The sequence below is a fragment of the Oncorhynchus masou genome, chromosome 1 (genome assembly GCF_036934945.1).
Source record: "Oncorhynchus masou masou isolate Uvic2021 chromosome 1, UVic_Omas_1.1, whole genome shotgun sequence".
In the NCBI taxonomy this organism is placed as follows: Eukaryota; Metazoa; Chordata; class Actinopteri; order Salmoniformes; family Salmonidae; genus Oncorhynchus; species Oncorhynchus masou.
In genome coordinates this window covers 363,715-378,856 of record NC_088212.1, presented here as the reverse complement: position 1 = coordinate 378,856, position 15,142 = coordinate 363,715, and the positions used below count along the sequence as shown (strand labels likewise).

The window sequence follows — 15,142 nt, the reverse complement described above, 5'->3', positions numbered from 1 at the left end:
AGGACGGGCTACTTCTGACTAACAGACTGTGTGTTTATAGGATGGACTACTTCTGACTAACAGACTGTGTGTTTATAGGATGGACTACTTCTGACTAACAGACTGTGTGTTTATAGGATGGACTACTTCTGACTAACAGACTGTGTGTTTATAGGACGGGCTACTTCTGACTAACAGACTGTGTGTTTATAGGATGGGCTACTTCTGACTAACAGACTGTGTTTATAGGATGGACTACTTCTGACTAACAGACTGTGTTTATAGGACGGGCTACTTCTGACTAACAGACTGTGTGTTTATAGGATGGGCTACTTCTGACTAACAGACTGTGTGTTTATAGGATGGGCTACTTCTGACTAACAGACTGTGTGTTTATAGGATGGGCTACTTCTGACTAACAGACTGTGTGTTTATAGGATGGGCTACTTCAGGATAACAGACTGTGTGTGTTTATAGGATGGACTACTTCTGACTAACAGACTGTGTGTTTATAGGATGGGCTACTTCTGACTAACAGACTGTGTGTTTATAGGACGGGCTACTTCTGACTAACAGACTGTGTGTGTGTTTATAGGACGGGCTACTTCTGACTAACAGACTGTTTATAGGACGGGCTACTTCTGACTAACAGACTGTGTGTTTATAGGATGGACTACTTCTGACTAACAGACTGTGTGTTTATAGGATGGGCTACTTCTGACTAACAGACTGTGTGTTTATAGGATGGGCTACTTCTGACTAACAGACTGTGTTTATAGGATGGGCTACTTCTGACTAACAGACTGTGTGTTTATAGGATGGACTACTTCTGACTAACAGACTGTGTTTATAGGATGGGCTACTTCTGACTAACAGACTGTGTTTATAGGATGGGCTACTTCTGACTAACAGACTGTGTGTTTATAGGATGGACTACTTCTGACTAACAGACTGTGTGTTTATAGGATGGGCTACTTCTGACTAACAGACTGTGTGTTTATAGGATGGACTACTTCTGACTAACAGACTGTGTGTTTATAGGATGGGCTACTTCTGACTAACAGACTGTGTGTGTGTTTATAGGATGGGCTACTTCTGACTAACAGACTGTGTGTTTATAGGATGGACTACTTCAGACTAACAGACTGTGTTTATAGGATGGACTACTTCTGACTAACAGACTGTGTTTATAGGATGGGCTACTTCTGACTAACAGACTGTGTGTTTATAGGATGGACTACTTCTGACTAACAGACTGTGTTTATAGGATGGGCTACTTCTGACTAACAGACTGTGTTTATAGGATGGGCTACTTCTGACTAACAGACTGTGTTTATAGGATGGGCTACTTCTGACTAACAGACTGTGTGTTTATAGGATGGGCTACTTCAGACTAACAGACTGTGTTTATAGGATGGGCTACTTCTGACTAACAGACTGTGTGTTTATAGGATGGGCTACTTCTGACTAACAGACTGTGTGTTTATAGGATGGGCTACTTCTGACTAACAGACTGTGTGTTTATAGGATGGGCTACTTCAGACTAACAGACTGTGTTTATAGGATGGGCTACTTCTGACTAACAGACTGTGTGTTTATAGGATGGGCTACTTCTGACTAACAGACTGTGTGTGTTTATAGGATGGGCTACTTCAGACTAACAGACTGTGTTTATAGGATGGACTACTTCTGACTAACAGACTGTGTGTGTTTATAGGATGGGCTACTTCTGACTAACAGACTGTGTGTGTTTATAGGATGGGCTACTTCTGACTAACAGACTGTGTTTATAGGACGGGCTACTTCTGACTAACAGACTGTGTTTATAGGATGGACTACTTCTGACTAACAGACTGTGTGTTTATAGGATGGACTACTTCTGACTAACAGACTGTGTGTTTATAGGACGGGCTACTTCTGACTAACAGACTGTGTTTATAGGATGGACTACTTCTGACTAACAGACTGTGTGTTTATAGGATGGGCTACTTCTGACTAACAGACTGTGTGTTTATAGGACGGGCTACTTCTGACTAACAGACTGTGTTTATAGGATGGACTACTTCTGACTAACAGACTGTGTGTTTATAGGATGGGCTACTTCTGACTAACAGACTGTGTTTATAGGATGGACTACTTCTGACTAACAGACTGTGTGTTTATAGGACGGGCTACTTCTGACTAACAGACTGTGTGTTTATAGGATGGACTACTTCTGACTAACAGACTGTGTGTGTTTATAGGATGGGCTACTTCTGACTAACAGACTGTGTGTTTATAGGATGGGCTACTTCTGACTAACAGACTGTGTGTTTATAGGATGGGCTACTTCTGACTAACAGACTGTGTGTTTATAGGACGGGCTACTTCTGACTAACAGACTGTGTGTTTATAGGACGGGCTACTTCTGACTAACAGACTGTGTGTTTATAGGATGGGCTACTTCTGACTAACAGACTGTGTGTTTATAGGATGGACTACTTCTGACTAACAGACTGTGTGTTTATAGGATGGGCTACTTCTGACTAACAGACTGTGTGTTTATAGGATGGGCTACTTCTGACTAACAGACTGTGTGTTTATAGGACGGGCTACTTCTGACTAACAGACTGTGTGTTTATAGGATGGACTACTTCTGACTAACAGACTGTGTGTTTATAGGATGGGCTACTTCTGACTAACAGAATGTGTGTGTTTATAGGATGGGCTACTTCTGACTAACAGACTGTGTTTATAGGATGGGCTACTTCTGACTAACAGACTGTGTGTGTTTATAGGATGGACTACTTCTGACTAACAGACTGTGTGTGTTTATAGGATGGACTACTTCTGACTAACAGACTGTGTGTGTTTATAGGATGGACTACTTCTGACTAACAGACTGTGTTTATAGGACGGGCTACTTCTGACTAACAGACTGTGTGTTTATAGGATGGGCTACTTCTGACTAACAGAATGTGTGTGTTTATAGGATGGGCTACTTCTGACTAACAGACTGTGTTTATAGGATGGACTACTTCTGACTAACAGACTGTGTGTGTTTATAGGACGGGCTACTTCTGACTAACAGACTGTGTTTATAGGATGGACTACTTCTGACTAACAGACTGTGTGTTTATAGGATGGACTACTTCTGACTAACAGACTGTGTTTATAGGATGGGCTACTTCTGACTAACAGACTGTGTGTTTATAGGACGGGCTACTTCTGACTAACAGACTGTGTTTATAGGATGGGCTACTTCTGACTAACAGACTGTGTGTGTTTATAGGACGGGCTACTTCTGACTAACAGACTGTGTTTATAGGATGGGCTACTTCTGACTAACAGACTGTGTGTGTTTATAGGATGGGCTACTTCTGACTAACAGACTGTGTTTATAGGATGGGCTACTTCTGACTAACAGACTGTGTGTTTATAGGATGGGCTACTTCTGACTAACAGACTGTGTGTTTATAGGATGGACTACTTCTGACTAACAGACTGTGTGTGTTTATAGGATGGGCTACTTCAGACTAACAGACTGTGTTTATAGGATGGGCTACTTCTGACTAACAGACTGTGTGTGTTTATAGGATGGGCTACTTCTGACTAACAGACTGTGTTTATAGGATGGGCTACTTCTGACTAACAGACTGTGTGTTTATAGGATGGACTACTTCTGACTAACAGACTGTGTGTTTATAGGATGGGCTACTTCTGACTAACAGACTGTGTGTTTATAGGATGGGCTACTTCTGACTAACAGACTGTGTGTTTATAGGATGGGCTACTTCTGACTAACAGACTGTGTGTTTATAGGATGGGCTACTTCTGACTAACAGACTGTGTGTGTTTATAGGATGGGCTACTTCTGACTAACAGACTGTGTTTATAGGATGGGCTACTTCTGACTAACAGACTGTGTGTTTATAGGATGGGCTACTTCTGACTAACAGACTGTGTGTGTTTATAGGACGGGCTACTTCTGACTAACAGACTGTGTTTATAGGATGGGCTACTTCAGACTAACAGACTGTGTTTATAGGATGGGCTACTTCTGACTAACAGACTGTGTTTATAGGATGGGCTACTTCTGACTAACAGACTGTGTGTTTATAGGATGGGCTACTTCTGACTAACAGACTGTGTGTTTATAGGATGGACTACTTCTGACTAACAGACTGTGTGTTTATAGGATGGGCTACTTCTGACTAACAGACTGTGTTTATAGGATGGACTACTTCTGACTAACAGACTGTGTGTTTATAGGATGGGCTACTTCTGACTAACAGACTGTGTGTTTATAGGATGGGCTACTTCTGACTAACAGACTGTGTTTATAGGACGGGCTACTTCTGACTAACAGACTGTGTGTTTATAGGATGGACTACTTCTGACTAACAGACTGTGTTTATAGGATGGACTACTTCTGACTAACAGTGTGTTTATAGGATGGGCTACTTCTGACTAACAGACTGTGTGTGTTTATAGGATGGGCTACTTCTGACTAACAGACTGTGTGTTTATAGGATGGGCTACTTCTGACTAACAGACTGTGTGTTTATAGGATGGACTACTTCTGACTAACAGACTGTGTGTGTTTATAGGATGGGCTACTTCTGACTAACAGACTGTGTGTGTTTATAGGATGGGCTACTTCTGACTAACAGACTGTGTGTTTATAGGATGGACTACTTCTGACTAACAGACTGTGTTTATAGGATAGGCTACTTCTGACTAACAGACTGTGTTTATAGGATGGGCTACTTCTGACTAACAGACTGTGTGTTTATAGGATGGGCTACTTCTGACTAACAGAATGTGTGTGTTTATAGGATGGGCTACTTCTGACTAACAGACTGTGTTTATAGGATGGACTACTTCTGACTAACAGACTGTGTGTGTTTATAGGATGGACTACTTCTGACTAACAGACTGTGTGTGTTTATAGGATGGACTACTTCTGACTAACAGACTGTGTTTATAGGACGGGCTACTTCTGACTAACAGACTGTGTGTTTATAGGATGGGCTACTTCTGACTAACAGACTGTGTTTATAGGATGGGCTACTTCTGACTAACAGACTGTGTGTTTATAGGACGGGCTACTTCTGACTAACAGACTGTGTGTTTATAGGATGGACTACTTCTGACTAACAGACTGTGTGTTTATAGGATGGGCTACTTCTGACTAACAGAATGTGTGTGTTTATAGGATGGGCTACTTCTGACTAACAGACTGTGTTTATAGGATGGACTACTTCTGACTAACAGACTGTGTGTGTTTATAGGATGGACTACTTCTGACTAACAGACTGTGTGTGTTTATAGGATGGACTACTTCTGACTAACAGACTGTGTTTATAGGACGGGCTACTTCTGACTAACAGACTGTGTGTTTATAGGATGGGCTACTTCTGACTAACAGAATGTGTGTGTTTATAGGATGGGCTACTTCTGACTAACAGACTGTGTTTATAGGATGGACTACTTCTGACTAACAGACTGTGTGTGTTTATAGGATGGACTACTTCTGACTAACAGACTGTGTGTGTTTATAGGACGGGCTACTTCTGACTAACAGACTGTGTTTATAGGATGGACTACTTCTGACTAACAGACTGTGTGTTTATAGGATGGACTACTTCTGACTAACAGACTGTGTTTATAGGATGGGCTACTTCTGACTAACAGACTGTGTGTTTATAGGACGGGCTACTTCTGACTAACAGACTGTGTTTATAGGATGGGCTACTTCTGACTAACAGACTGTGTGTGTTTATAGGACGGGCTACTTCTGACTAACAGACTGTGTGTGTTTATAGGACGGGCTACTTCTGACTAACAGACTGTGTTTATAGGATGGGCTACTTCTGACTAACAGACTGTGTGTGTTTATAGGATGGGCTACTTCTGACTAACAGACTGTGTTTATAGGATGGGCTACTTCTGACTAACAGACTGTGTGTTTATAGGATGGGCTACTTCTGACTAACAGACTGTGTGTTTATAGGATGGACTACTTCTGACTAACAGACTGTGTGTGTTTATAGGATGGGCTACTTCAGACTAACAGACTGTGTTTATAGGATGGGCTACTTCTGACTAACAGACTGTGTGTGTTTATAGGATGGGCTACTTCTGACTAACAGACTGTGTTTATAGGATGGGCTACTTCTGACTAACAGACTGTGTGTTTATAGGATGGGCTACTTCTGACTAACAGACTGTGTGTTTATAGGATGGGCTACTTCTGACTAACAGACTGTGTGTTTATAGGATGGGCTACTTCTGACTAACAGACTGTGTGTTTATAGGATGGGCTACTTCTGACTAACAGACTGTGTTTATAGGATGGGCTACTTCTGACTAACAGACTGTGTGTTTATAGGATGGGCTACTTCTGACTAACAGACTGTGTGTGTTTATAGGACGGGCTACTTCTGACTAACAGACTGTGTTTATAGGATGGGCTACTTCAGACTAACAGACTGTGTTTATAGGATGGGCTACTTCTGACTAACAGACTGTGTTTATAGGATGGGCTACTTCTGACTAACAGACTGTGTGTTTATAGGATGGACTACTTCTGACTAACAGACTGTGTGTTTATAGGATGGACTACTTCTGACTAACAGACTGTGTGTGTTTATAGGATGGGCTACTTCTGACTAACAGACTGTGTTTATAGGATGGACTACTTCTGACTAACAGACTGTGTGTTTATAGGATGGACTACTTCTGACTAACAGACTGTGTGTGTTTATAGGATGGGCTACTTCTGACTAACAGACTGTGTGTTTATAGGATGGACTACTTCTGACTAACAGACTGTGTTTATAGGATAGGCTACTTCTGACTAACAGACTGTGTGTTTATAGGATGGACTACTTCTGACTAACAGACTGTGTGTTTATAGGATGGGCTACTTCTGACTAACAGAATGTGTGTGTTTATAGGATGGGCTACTTCTGACTAACAGACTGTGTTTATAGGATGGACTACTTCTGACTAACAGACTGTGTGTGTTTATAGGATGGACTACTTCTGACTAACAGACTGTGTGTGTTTATAGGATGGACTACTTCTGACTAACAGACTGTGTTTATAGGACGGGCTACTTCTGACTAACAGACTGTGTGTTTATAGGATGGGCTACTTCTGACTAACAGAATGTGTGTGTTTATAGGATGGGCTACTTCTGACTAACAGACTGTGTTTATAGGATGGACTACTTCTGACTAACAGACTGTGTGTGTTTATAGGACGGGCTACTTCTGACTAACAGACTGTGTTTATAGGATGGACTACTTCTGACTAACAGACTGTGTGTTTATAGGATGGACTACTTCTGACTAACAGACTGTGTGTTTATAGGATGGACTACTTCTGACTAACAGACTGTGTGTTTATAGGACGGGCTACTTCTGACTAACAGACTGTGTTTATAGGATGGGCTACTTCTGACTAACAGACTGTGTGTTTATAGGATGGGCTACTTCTGACTAACAGACTGTGTGTTTATAGGATGGACTACTTCTGACTAACAGACTGTGTGTTTATAGGATGGGCTACTTCTGACTAACAGACTGTGTGTTTATAGGACGGGCTACTTCTGACTAACAGACTGTGTGTGTTTATAGGATGGACTACTTCTGACTAACAGACTGTGTGTTTATAGGATGGACTACTTCTGACTAACAGACTGTGTGTTTATAGGACGGGCTACTTCTGACTAACAGACTGTGTGTTTATAGGATGGGCTACTTCTGACTAACAGACTGTGTGTTTATAGGACGGGCTACTTCTGACTAACAGACTGTGTGTTTATAGGATGGGCTACTTCTGACTAACAGACTGTGTGTTTATAGGACGGGCTACTTCTGACTAACAGACTGTGTGTTTATAGGATGGGCTACTTCTGACTAACAGACTGTGTTTATAGGATGGGCTACTTCAGACTAACAGACTGTGTGTGTTTATAGGATGGGCTACTTCTGACTAACAGACTGTGTGTGTTTATAGGATGGGCTACTTCTGACTAACAGACTGTGTGTTTATAGGATGGGCTACTTCTGACTAACAGACTGTGTTTATAGGATGGGCTACTTCTGACTAACAGACTGTGTGTTTATAGGATGGGCTACTTCTGACTAACAGACTGTGTGTTTATAGGATGGGCTACTTCTGACTAACAGACTGTGTGTTTATAGGATGGACTACTTCTGACTAACAGACTGTGTGTGTTTATAGGACGGGCTACTTCTGACTAACAGACTGTGTTTATAGGATGGACTACTTCTGACTAACAGACTGTGTGTTTATAGGATGGACTACTTCTGACTAACAGACTGTGTGTTTATAGGATGGACTACTTCTGACTAACAGACTGTGTGTTTATAGGACGGGCTACTTCTGACTAACAGACTGTGTGTTTATAGGATGGACTACTTCTGACTAACAGACTGTGTGTTTATAGGATGGGCTACTTCTGACTAACAGACTGTGTGTTTATAGGATGGACTACTTCTGACTAACAGACTGTGTGTTTATAGGACGGACTACTTCTGACTAACAGACTGTGTGTTTATAGGATGGGCTACTTCTGACTAACAGACTGTGTGTTTATAGGATGGGCTACTTCTGACTAACAGACTGTGTGTTTATAGGATGGGCTACTTCTGACTAACAGACTGTGTTTATAGGATGGACTACTTCTGACTAACAGACTGTGTGTTTATAGGATGGACTACTTCTGACTAACAGACTGTGTGTTTATAGGATGGACTACTTCTGACTAACAGACTGTGTTTATAGGATGGGCTACTTCAGACTAACAGACTGTGTTTATAGGATGGACTACTTCTGACTAACAGACTGTGTGTTTATAGGATGGACTACTTCTGACTAACAGACTGTGTGTTTATAGGATGGGCTACTTCTGACTAACAGACTGTGTGTTTATAGGATGGGCTACTTCTGACTAACAGACTGTGTGTTTATAGGATGGACTACTTCTGACTAACAGACTGTGTTTATAGGATGGGCTACTTCTGACTAACAGACTGTGTGTTTATAGGATGGGCTACTTCTGACTAACAGACTGTGTGTTTATAGGATGGGCTACTTCTGACTAACAGACTGTGTTTATAGGATGGACTACTTCTGACTAACAGACTGTGTGTTTATAGGATGGACTACTTCTGACTAACAGACTGTGTGTTTATAGGATGGACTACTTCTGACTAACAGACTGTGTTTATAGGATGGGCTACTTCAGACTAACAGACTGTGTGTTTATAGGATGGACTACTTCTGACTAACAGACTGTGTGTGTTTATAGGATGGACTACTTCTGACTAACAGACTGTGTTTATAGGATGGACTACTTCTGACTAACAGACTGTGTTTATAGGATGGACTACTTCTGACTAACAGACTGTGTGTGTTTATAGGATGGACTACTTCTGACTAACAGACTGTGTGTTTATAGGATGGACTACTTCTGACTAACAGACTGTGTGTTTATAGGACGGGCTACTTCAGACTAACAGACTGTGTGTTTATAGGATGGACTACTTCTGACTAACAGACTGTGTGTTTATAGGACGGGCTACTTCTGACTAACAGACTGTGTGTTTATAGGATGGGCTACTTCTGACTAACAGACTGTGTGTTTATAGGATGGACTACTTCTGACTAACAGACTGTGTGTGTTTATAGGATGGACTACTTCTGACTAACAGACTGTGTGTGTGTTTATAGGACGGGCTACTTCTGACTAACAGACTGTGTGTTTATAGGACGGGCTACTTCAGACTAACAGACTGTGTGTTTATAGGATGGGCTACTTCTGACTAACAGACTGTGTTTATAGGATGGACTACTTCTGACTAACAGACTGTGTTTATAGGATGGGCTACTTCTGACTAACAGACTGTGTGTTTATAGGATGGACTACTTCTGACTAACAGACTGTGTGTGTTTATAGGATGGACTACTTCTGACTAACAGACTGTGTTTATAGGATGGACTACTTCTGACTAACAGACTGTGTGTGTTTATAGGATGGACTACTTCTGACTAACAGACTGTGTTTATAGGATGGACTACTTCTGACTAACAGACTGTGTTTATAGGACGGGCTACTTCTGACTAACAGACTGTGTGTGTGTTTATAGGATGGACTACTTCTGACTAACAGACTGTGTGTTTATAGGATGGGCTACTTCTGACTAACAGACTGTGTGTTTATAGGATGGGCTACTTCTGACTAACAGACTGTGTGTTTATAGGACGGGCTACTTCTGACTAACAGACTGTGTTTATAGGACGGACTACTTCAGACTAACAGACTGTGTGTTTATAGGATGGACTACTTCAGACTAACAGACTGTGTGTTTATAGGATGGACTACTTCTGACTAACAGACTGTGTGTGTTTATAGGATGGACTACTTCTGACTAACAGACTGTGTGTGTTTATAGGATGGACTACTTCTGACTAACAGACTGTGTGTTTATAGGATGGACTACTTCTGACTAACAGACTGTGTGTTTATAGGACGGGCTACTTCTGACTAACAGACTGTGTGTTTATAGGATGGACTACTTCAGACTAACAGACTGTGTGTTTATAGGATGGACTACTTCAGACTAACAGACTGTGTGTTTATAGGATGGACTACTTCTGACTAACAGACTGTGTTTATAGGATGGACTACTTCTGACTAACAGACTGTGTTTATAGGATGGACTACTTCTGACTAACAGACTGTGTGTTTATAGGATGGGCTACTTCTGACTAACAGACTGTGTGTTTATAGGATGGGCTACTTCTGACTAACAGACTGTGTGTTTATAGGATGGGCTACTTCTGACTAACAGACTGTGTGTTTATAGGATGGACTACTTCTGACTAACAGACTGTGTGTTTATAGGATGGGCTACTTCTGACTAACAGACTGTGTGTTTATAGGATGGGCTACTTCTGACTAACAGACTGTGTGTTTATAGGATGGGCTACTTCTGACTAACAGACTGTGTTTATAGGATGGGCTACTTCTGACTAACAGACTGTGTGTTTATAGGATGGACTACTTCTGACTAACAGACTGTGTGTTTATAGGATGGGCTACTTCTGACTAACAGACTGTGTTTATAGGATGGACTACTTCTGACTAACAGACTGTGTTTATAGGATGGGCTACTTCTGACTAACAGACTGTGTTTATAGGATGGACTACTTCTGACTAACAGACTGTGTTTATAGGATGGGCTACGTCTGACTAACAGACTGTGTGTTTATAGGATGGGCTACTTCTGACTAACAGACTGTGTGTGTTTATAGGATGGGCTACTTCTGACTAACAGACTGTGTGTTTATAGGATGGACTACTTCTGACTAACAGACTGTGTGTTTATAGGATGGACTACTTCTGACTAACAGACTGTGTGTTTATAGGATGGACTACTTCTGACTAACAGACTGTGTGTTTATAGGATGGACTACTTCTGACTAACAGACTGTGTGTTTATAGGATGGACTACTTCTGACTAACAGACTGTGTGTTTATAGGATGGACTACTTCTGACTAACAGACTGTGTGTTTATAGGATGGACTACTTCTGACTAACAGACTGTGTGTTTATAGGATGGACTACTTCTGACTAACAGACTGTGTGTTTATAGGATGGACTACTTCTGACTAACAGACTGTGTGTTTATAGGATGGACTACTTCTGACTAACAGACTGTGTTTATAGGACGGGCTACTTCTGACTAACAGACTGTGTGTTTATAGGATGGGCTACTTCTGACTAACAGACTGTGTGTTTATAGGACGGGCTACTTCTGACTAACAGACTGTGTGTTTATAGGACGGGCTACTTCAGGATAACAGACCGTGGGATGGATGAGATCTCAACGTGTAAACAGAAAGGCTTCCACCCTCACAGCAAAGACCCTCCTCTCTTCACTGTGAGTACACCTCTTTTCCCTTTCCCCTTTGTAGTGCACTACCTTTGAAGCTGCCTGAACCCTATATAGGGAGTAGAAACACATCAACACGTCCTCCTCTGTGTTCACCTCCAGGGAGCAGGACACATCACCGTCACCGAGGACAGAGTCACCATGTTGGACCTGCGGTGATCACCTCTGGACTGGGGATCTACACACCAAACGCTGGCTGGCTGATTGGCTGGCTGACTGACTCTATTTGTTTATTAGGATCCCCATTTAGCTTTTTAAGAAGCAGCAGCTACTCTTCCTGGGAACCATAAAAATCACAAAACATGACAAGTAACTGATAAAGTTGACTGGCTGACCTGACATCTGGCTGAATTTGGTGTTGCATAATTCTGGTAATTTTCTTTAGATTGTTGTAAAATGACCAGGGTTCCATGAATCTTGGTTGGAGATTTTCCCGGATTTCCAGGAATATTCCAACCAGGATTTCTGGATAATCCAGGAATTTGTAGAAAGACTGTTAAAAGACAGAGACATCTTACTTCTAAACCCATTGTTCTACCCATCAGTACAGACAGTGGGAATGGTTCATTAAGGGACCTCCTTCTCTCACTTTCCTCCGTTGAACTAAAGCAGACCGCTTCTCGTAGGGGGAAGGACAACTCTCCTGGGTCCACTCCCACTTTTCTGTCTTAGTCTTTATTTAAAAAGTGAGTTTTATTCCAGAGGTGACTATCACTCCATAAAGCTCTGCTAGGCTTGCTGCCAACAGTCCGTTTATGATTTCATATCCTTTTTGATGGTTTTCTGCTTTTTTTTGCTCAGAGCTTACCTGTCTCGCAGGCTGGCTGGCTACCTGTCTCGCAGGCTGGCTGGCTACCTGTCTCGCAGGCTGGCTGGCTACCTGTCTCGCAGGCTGGCTGGCTACCTGTCTCGCAGGCTGGCTGGCTACCTGTCTCGCAGGCTGGCTGGCTACCTGTCTCGCAGGCTGGCGGGCTGGCTGGCTACCTGTCTCGCGGGCTGGCTGGCTACCTGTCTCGCGGGCTGGCTGGCTACCTGTCTCGCGGGCTGGCTCAGATCAGAGAGGATCTATAGGCAATGTGAGAGGATTTTTCCTACAAAACTGTCTCGTGTTGCACAGGAGGCTGCTGAGGGGAGGAGCTGAATAAATGGATCAAACACATGGTTTCCGTTTCATTGATTTATTATGAGCTGTCCTCCCCTCACCAGCCTCCGGGGTGTATATGGTTTGACAGGGCATGCAGACCTAACAGTCTAAACTAAGGAAAATGCCAAGGAGAACTGACGAGACGATGACGCCATACGTCTCTTGATTTTCTCCCAGTTTGTGATCGTCATAATAAGATGACTTAACAGCTGGACAACAGATAGAAATACAACGAGAGGCATGCCTTTTCAGTACCATCTATTTTATCTGGATCTTCCACAAGGACGAGGGGGATGTCGCCCCCTAGATGCTGATCTTGGATTTGGCAGTTTCCCCAGGAATGGTTAATGATATGTTTGGGGAGGCTGATTCCTGACCTGTAGACCGGAGCGTTCCACAACGTTGTGTGTTTGAACGCAGCATCCATCTAGTGCTTATTAAGGGACCTGTATACTTTGTGTCTGTTTAGACGACAGCAGTTGAAGAAATGGGTGAAAGGCAGTGTGAATGCGTATAACCGATGGACTAATGCTGTCCCGTGTGATTAATAACTATTATCTGTATGTTCATACTTCTCTCTGTCCTATTAATGACTTGTCAGGCTGCTGTAGATGGTTCTCAATGTGTTCAGCTGTAATTAAATGGCTAAGTGAGGCTCTGTTCCAGTATGGCTTTGGAAGCGCTTTACAATGTTTTAATAAAGGGGAACTTTCCCATCTGAATATTGCTTCTCTTGCTTTCCCAAATATATCCACTAGGGGGAGACAAATAATAGACAATGTTTGAGGTTTGCTCTCTGTCCACCCCTTCTCAATTCAATTCCAAGGGCTTTATTGGTATGGGAAACATATGTTAACATTGCCAAAGCAAGTGAAATAGATTGTAAACAGAAGTGAAATGAACAATAAAATTAACAGTAACCATTACACTAAAGCGTTCCAAAAGAAGAATGAATTTTCAAATGTCATATGTGTATATATACAGTGTTGTGGTGATGTGCAAATAGTAATTGAAGTACAAAAGAGAAAATAAACATAAATATAGGTTGTATTTACCATGGTGTTCTTCACTGGTTGCCCTTTTCTTGTGGCTACAGGTCACAAATATTGCTGCTGTGATGCACACTGGTATTTCACCCAGTAGATTTATGAAAATGAGTTTATCAAATTTGGATTTGTTTAAGCATTCCTTATATTTGGGTCAGTCACTGTGGTCAGGTATTCTGCCACTGTGTACTCTGTTTACCGTCAAATAGCATTCTAGTTTGCTGTTTTTTTTGTTAATTCTTTCCAATGTGTCAAGTAATTATCTTTTTGTTTTCTCATGATTTGGTTGGGTTTAATTGTGCTGCTGTCATGGGGCTCTGTAGGGTGTGTTTGTGAACAGAGCCCCAGGACCAGCTTGCTTAGGGGACTCTTCTCCAGGTTCATCTCTCTGTAGGTGATGGCTTTGTTATGGAAAGATTGGGAATCGCTTCCTTTTAGGTGGTTGTAGAATTTAATGGCTCTTTTCTGGATTTTGATAATTAGCGGGTATCGGCCTAATTCTGCTCTGCATGCATTATTTATCTATAATCATCATTATCTATCTATCTCTCTCTCTCTATATATATATATCTAATTCTGCTCTGCATTATTTGGTGTTCTACGTTGTATACTGAGGATATTTTTTCAGAGATCTGCGTGCAGATTCTCAATTTGGTGTTTGTCCTATTTTGTGAAGTCTTGGTTGGTGAGCGGACCCCAGACCTCACAACCATAAAGGGCAATGGGCTCTATGACTGATTCAAGTATTTTTAGCCAGATCCTAATTGGTATGTTGAATTTGATGTTCCTTTTGATGGCATAGAATGCCCATCTTGCCTTGTCTCTCAGGTCGTTCACAGCTTTGTGGAAGTTACCTGTGGCGCTGATGTTTAGGCCAAGGTATGTATAGTTTTGTGTGCTCAAGGGCAACGGTGTCTAGATGGAATTTGTATTTGTGGTCCTGTCAACTGGCCCTTTTTTGGAACACCATTATTTTGGTCTTACCGAGATTTACTGTCAG

General features: G+C 41.9%; 1 protein-coding gene across 2 annotated transcripts in view; it reads left to right on the top strand.

The window, feature by feature from the left end:
- The window catches only part of LOC135506899 (STAM-binding protein-like A), a 38,996-nt gene extending 25,178 nt beyond the window's left edge, over nt 1-13,818 (top strand). For both annotated transcript variants that reach the window (XM_064926432.1, XM_064926362.1), the window contains exons 10-11: nt 11,841-11,940; nt 12,055-13,818. In XM_064926432.1, coding sequence (XP_064782504.1) covers nt 11,841-11,940; nt 12,055-12,111 — 157 coding nt within the window. In that variant the 3' untranslated portion in view covers nt 12,112-13,818. The remainder of the gene's footprint in view (nt 1-11,840; nt 11,941-12,054) is intronic.
- Nucleotides 13,819-15,142: the final 1,324 nt, after the last annotated feature.